The sequence below is a fragment of the Notothenia coriiceps genome, unplaced genomic scaffold (genome assembly GCF_000735185.1).
Source record: "Notothenia coriiceps isolate Sejong01 unplaced genomic scaffold, NC01 NC01_scaffold00002820, whole genome shotgun sequence".
In the NCBI taxonomy this organism is placed as follows: domain Eukaryota; kingdom Metazoa; phylum Chordata; class Actinopteri; order Perciformes; family Nototheniidae; genus Notothenia; species Notothenia coriiceps.
This window is the reverse complement of record NW_011335521.1, coordinates 188,375-195,037: the sequence shown is the minus strand read 5'-3', so window position 1 is coordinate 195,037 and position 6,663 is coordinate 188,375. Positions and strand designations below refer to the sequence as shown.

The following is a 6,663-nucleotide window of genomic DNA, read 5'->3' as shown; positions in this document are numbered from 1 at the left end:
TATTTCACTTCCTGTTCCAAAAGTGCTGATTTGGGTATAAAGCTTTAAAACAATAAAAAATTGATAACAAATAAAAAAGGAGGGGTCTGAGCTCATGCGGGACCCGGCAGCTACTGTCTAAACTAAATACTGCCGTGATGAAACGCCATATCATGGATTATCAAGGATTATTTCTGAAACAGTATGGAGCTCAAAGGCTTTCTCTCTTGCCGGTTATACCACAAGGTGAGTTCCTTTTTACTTCCTGCTTCTTCACACACATGCTCTCCAGTACAGGTTAGCTCCGAGTGTTAGCGATGCTAATGTAAACACCGACCATATTACGTCTAAAAACAGTCGGGCATTGTTTCTGATAGCAACGTTTCTGATAGGGCCGTGGGTCCACATTTCAGATATTACGTCATATCGGACGCAAATCTTTATCAGCTCCGTTGTTCCCCGTTTTTAGAGATTTGGGTACGGAGGAAAAGAGAGAGGGTTTTATTTTCTGACGCTGCGTGAGTTCCCCGACACACCGGGGACACATGTTTATGTATAAAATACATCAAAAAGTGCATTTTGCATGATAGGTCCCCTTTAATGTGTGCATATGTATAAATGTGTCTGTTATAGCAGGGGTTCTGTTTTAAAAATGCGCTTATCCAGACAAGCCCGGTTTGGAAACTTTACGGGCAGAAGAAACATTTCTATAGAAAGAATTATACATTTCTGTCTTTTTATGCCTTTATTAGCTACTAACTGGCATTTTTATTAAAATTAATTAATTAATTTTTTTTTTTTTTATTGTAATGTAGAGACAATGCTTTTAGTGACAATCATGTATTTCCTTACAATTAAATGTAAAACAATTTTTTTTTAAAAAAGTCTAAATATGATATTTGGTCTCAAATCATCTGAGGCCTGGCGACCCCCTCTGCGATCTTTGGCCCCCCCCCAAGGTTGGCGCGCCCCCCAGGTTGGGAACCACGGTGTTATAGGATATACATATTTTATACAAATTTGTATTTTTTGTATTCGGGATTGTNAAAAAAAAAAAAAAAAAAAGTCTAAATATGATATTTGGTCTCAAATCATCTGATGCCTGGCAACCCCCCTGCGATCTTTTGCGCCCCCCCAAGGTTGGGAACCACGGTGTTATAGGATATACATATTTTATACAAATTTGTATTTTTTGTATTCGGGATTGTGAGAAACGTTATTTCGATCTCTGTGTCTGTACACACAAACTGAAAGATTAACAATAAAGTTGACTTGACGCTCTGCAGGCCTTTTAAAGTAATGACTCTTAACTACAGGTGGTACCTCGAAGGCTCCCTCTATCCCGTCCTCTGTTACGTCTTCCTTGTTCTCCTGAGCCGCGGCCACTCTCTCCGGAAGGTAACGCAGCACAAAGAAAGACTCGTCTGTGGCGATGCACACCAGCTCCCCAGAGTCAGACCAGAAGATCTAAACACAGGAGGAACCAGACATTAGAACATAATAAATATAGAATAGAAGGATGGACAATGTGGAGATGTGACCGCAGTGACCGTATGACCCACATGTTTGGGCTGGATCTCGATACGGCGGATCAGCTCTGTGTTATCCCAGTCGTAGAAGGCCAGGCCGCTGTTTGACCTCACGCCCAGCAAGAAGCCTCCAAAGACACCTGTAGGAACGCAGGACACACATTTACATGCTGTATCTAAAGGATAAAAGGAAACCATAAGAAATGAAACTCACCTTCAGCCCCAAAGTCAGGTTTAAATGCCTTCTTCTCTTTGAAGTTCTTAAAGATTTTGATCATACTGCTGCTCTCTCTCGCTGCATACCTGTGAAAACAATGCGCACACTCAGTTATAATGTGCCGGACCACATTGGAGAGCGAAGATAAGGACTCTTATTACATATATTGTACAGTTATAGCTAGGGCTGCACGATTAATCTACATTTGATTGAAAACACAAAAGGGTCTAGTGAAATATTCAAATTGCAGGAAGCACAATATTTGTTAAGAACTAAATATGTGTAAATATTTCTAAATGAAGTTTGCTACAGATCCTCTGACCAAAACATATACAAATATATATAAACACACACACACCAGGATCATAATATTTATTTTAACAATAATTAGAATAATAATGCAACAATGTCCAATATTGTAAATCATATTGTAATTCCAGTTGATTTCTTTTGCAAACAACGATATTTTTACAAGTTTTGCAGCCCTAGTTTTAGCTAGTTTAAAAGGTCTCATGTCATGGCCATTTCTACTGATCATAATTCCATTGTTGAGGTCTACTAGAATAAATGTACATTGTGCAATGTTCCAAACTCACATTGGTTTCTCATACAGCATCTCTGTATAGTATGTGTATTCNAAGCCTAATTTATGCTTTTGTAGCAACACCTGTGTCATATGTGGCAGCACTGTTCAATGTTTCTTGAAAACATTACCCACTGTAGTATGTGACGTGTGAATAAACTCCAACTCTGTATCAACAACACTGTTGTGTAACTTCAGTTAAATACGTGTATGTGTGTAGATTAGAAAGAGGTAAGATAAAGGATCTGCAGTATTTTATGAAGTATTCATCGTACAAAGGTCAGTTTTATACAAGTAGAAGTGTGTATTTACCTGGTAGTAGGCTGTCAGTAATGGCTACGCCTCTCTATTTGGACTGGTAGATCTCGGCAGACTGGCAACTTTAAAAGTAGCTCTCGGTTCAAAAAAGGTTGGGCACCCCTGCCTTAGATGCATAAGTGGGTATTTTTGGACCTGGTGAGGTGGTTTTCTTAGAGTATCTTTGTAATTACATTTTTTTGTATCATTTCATTTTCCAGCTATTCCTCAAAAAACATGTTTTGGATATCATGCCATTCAAATTTTAAAATGTACATTTTAAGAAATTGTAGCTTTTGCGTTACTACCCCAAGCTTCCATAAGTGGGTCAAAAATGCATTTTCTATGGAATTTCATTTTTTTTCCAAAATGTAATTTTTTTTTTTTTTAAATTATAAATAGTGAAATATAAAATATTTCTAGTGTGAATCAAAATATAATACTAAATATTATACATGTGATTTTTTTCTTAATCAAAATGGCATAAAAACACATTCTAATACGGGTCCTTGTTGACCCACTTATGGAAGAGTGTAATCCAGTCACTCGTGCATCCAAGGGTTAACACAGCAATTATATCTCCAACAGTAGCTATGGCAGAGGATCCCCGGTATAACCAACAGAGAGTCAGGATGTGTCGGTGAGATGAGAGTAAAAACAGGAACGAAGGAGTGGAACTAAAAAAAACACAGAGGCAGTTTCACACAGGAGCTTCAAAAGCACTGAAAGATGAACGAAACCTTAAAATAAAGAACACCTCCCTCTCTATAGCGGCCTGAATGACCTCACATGTTACTCAATAAAGTGCATTGACATGTGGTTGAGGGCAGAGACCATCATGGCTTGTGGCCACATCGGAAAAAGGGTCATAGCATTTATCCTCTGCCGGGAGGGAAGTACATTATGGTCGAGGCTTGGCACGGAACAGTGTGCTAAAGCTGGAAATGACTCCATGATGTCTAACTAGGTTAAACCTTTCTCATTCGTTTTCTCCTAATTACAAATGTTAAAACATGTGCCTTCAGATTCACACGACTGAGCACTAACATCCCTGCAGTGTGGTGAAGCCTCACCTGGATGTAGTCTACGGGGTTCTTCCCCTCTCCCTCCTCTGACACGAGAGCCTTTCCTTGCTCCCGGAGGTACGAGCTCATGCACTCACACATGGTCTTCAGCCCATTGGGGACCCGGCTGAACAGCTTGTACATGCACGCCAAATCTGTGGTGGATATGCACAAATGAACACACAAGCACACATGTTAGAAATCCAATCCTACCAACTGGAAAAGAGCTGAGAAGGAGGCATATTCGAGCAGAGTGAATTAGAATACCTCTGAGAGTACTGACAAAATATGATCTAAAAAAGGCACCACTTCCAGTTTCCTCTGAATTTAGATCATTACAATTACATTTATCATATCTTATCAAATCTGACATGAGCAAAGAGACATTGCAACTTCATTACTGATCTAGTGAATTATATCTATATCTCTTACACCAACATCTTACCAAAGAGCATTGCGTTTCCGTTCTTTGAGTGACACATCAAATAACTGAGTAATTAACTACATTTGAATTTAAATAAATGACTAACCACCAATGCTTAACACATGAAGCTTGAGCACACCAGGGCAGCTGCTCTCTTACCGTCGGTCTTGCCGTTTTTGAGCATGTGCACCAGGCCAGAGTTCTCCATCTCTACGATTGTCTTCATGTGTTTGGAGATGAGCTCCCGCTCCACCACCTTGACAATGGGCTCTTCCGTGGATTTATCCAGGCAGTGCATCACCCGCTCAATCTCCTCATTGATTCTGGCTTCCACTTTCTTAATGTACACACTGGCACTGTTTTCTGCCAGGAACTTTTGGCTCTCCATCTAAAAAAAAAAACAACAAACACATTTCTCTCAAACTTTTTTGCACTGCTTCACAATTGTAGCTATTTGTCATTCAGTAAATACTGGAAGGCTGTTTTGAGAATCTTCTGTAGATTCACTGTTTGGGTAATTGGCATCATCCAAATAAAAAGAGAAACAATGAACAGTCAGGGGAATGGCGTTGGCCCACAAACCTGGAAGAATTCTGCAGACATTTCTAAAAACGGTGCCTCAAAGTCTTCTTCATAAACAGATCTCCCCTCGAGGCCGAGGATCATTAACATTTGGCAGGCGTTTCTAATGGCCCCCCTGGGGAAGAGGAGACACAGAGAGAGTGTTGAAGGCACAATCAGAATCAAAAAGGGAGAAGAAAAACAAACACAAATTCTGAAAGCTCATTTCACACTAATTATGGCTGTCAACCCACTTTTGATCATCTGTTTCATTAAAAACACACACAGACAAACCCACAGCAGCACATCAGGCTCAGAACATGTCTTATAAAGCTAGGGGCTTTTTCCTATGAACATCACAGTATCCTACAGCTGTTTCTTTGTATACGCTTTGATGAATCAACAACTTCCCAAATTAAATAAGAAGGATGTGGGTTACATCTTCATCCCACTTTATAAACAACTGAAATGAAATAAGTTGTCAATCAATCCAGTGTGTGTTTGGCTACCTGTCCACCACCTCCCCTTTCCTCTCGCGTGCGATCATGTCCAGCAGCGTCTGTCGGAGGTGGTCTCTGATGCAGCCATACCGGACCACCTGATCCCTGAAGATGATAAGACCCAGGTTGTAGACGTTCTCCACATTGTTCTGCTGTACGTACACCCGATCCTGAGAGACAAACACACAGAGAGGAAATGTAAAGGAAGACACCCAAAAGGCATTAAGGAAGCATTGAGATCTAATCCCTCAAACCAAGTGATATGCACACTCAGGGCACGAGTACGCGCAGAAACAGATCACAAAAAGAAAGAGTTGATTGACGGCGGTTACATTACCTTCAAAACTATCCCAGACCGTGCACCTTATCGCTGCACACCTCCGAGAGCGCTCCGCGGTTATACAGGTTTACATTTCTGAATAGTAAGTGTCAATCAAATATCAATCTGCATGTCTTGATACTATCATTCGTTATAAAGCCTTCTGTATCGATTGGCGTCACGCTCAATAAGAAACTATTTTCACATTCGTCCGGTAAATCACATTGACCAGCACGACTATTTTCTAAAGGAAATGCTGCTTTTAGGTGGTTCATTGTTTTGATCTTTTACCCTTTAAAGTGTGTTGAAGCTGAAAGGTTGTGATCAGCTGCTCATGTGCAGCATGTTTGTGTGGTTCAGTGAATTGCAGTCTTACTTTAGACTTCATATTTCTCACTTAGGTATTGACAAAACAAATGGAATAATATCTAAAGCAGGCCTGATGTTATTCATTCTTGAGTGACAGTTCATCTAGAATGACACATTATTTGTAATTACATACATGCTTCTGTGTTTATATAATTACAAATATGACACAGTCTGTGTTGTTTCTGCACAATTTCCAATCCCACCACACATACTTCAGTCCTGCAGAGACCTGTAGCCTGAAGGGGAGGCGGGCGTCTTCAGACTACAGGTTAGTCATGTCTTAGTTACTGCCTGTCAATTTGTCATGGACGCTGAATCCATTAGATCAGGGGTTTTCAAAGTGTGGGTAGGTGAGCCTCCCCTCAGAGAACATAAGAACAGCCGCGCCCCCCCTCCCAATTATTATTGCTGTTATTATTATTATTATTATTATTATTGTTGTTGTTGCTATAATGCAGGGGTATTCAATTGCATTTCAAAGAGGTCCAGTAAGAGAAAATGTAATTAAATGCTCTGTTTTCGCTGTCTACCTTCTGCCATTTGAAATTACTCCGACTGTTTCTCTCCTCTTGTCGTGTCTCTGTGTGTGTTTGAATCTATCGTGCTGACNAAGGGATATAAGGGATATATGCACTGTACTTCACTTGTATTAATATTGTATGCTGAAAAGCGTATATATATATTACATCACGTTTTTTTGTTGAATAGATTTGAGTGCTTCAAAATGTTGGGTCGCGATGTATTGACCAAGTAAAAAGTGGGTCCCAAGGCCTGACCAGTTGAGAACCACTGATTTACACTTTTCTTAAACTGTGCTATCA

The 6,663-nt window shown here is 40.0% G+C and overlaps 1 protein-coding gene across 1 annotated transcript in view; it reads right to left on the bottom strand.

Moving 5' to 3' along the window:
- LOC104940878 (cullin-3) overlaps positions 1 to 6,663 on the bottom strand; it is a 14,164-nt gene that overhangs the window by 7,256 nt on the left and 245 nt on the right. Inside the window, exons 2-5 of the mRNA XM_010765885.1 lie at positions 5,164 to 5,394; positions 4,676 to 4,790; positions 4,253 to 4,481; positions 3,679 to 3,824 (exon numbers count right to left, since the gene is read on the bottom strand). Coding sequence (XP_010764187.1) covers positions 3,679 to 3,824; positions 4,253 to 4,481; positions 4,676 to 4,790; positions 5,164 to 5,394 — 721 coding nt within the window. The remainder of the gene's footprint in view (positions 1 to 3,678; positions 3,825 to 4,252; positions 4,482 to 4,675; positions 4,791 to 5,163; positions 5,395 to 6,663) is intronic.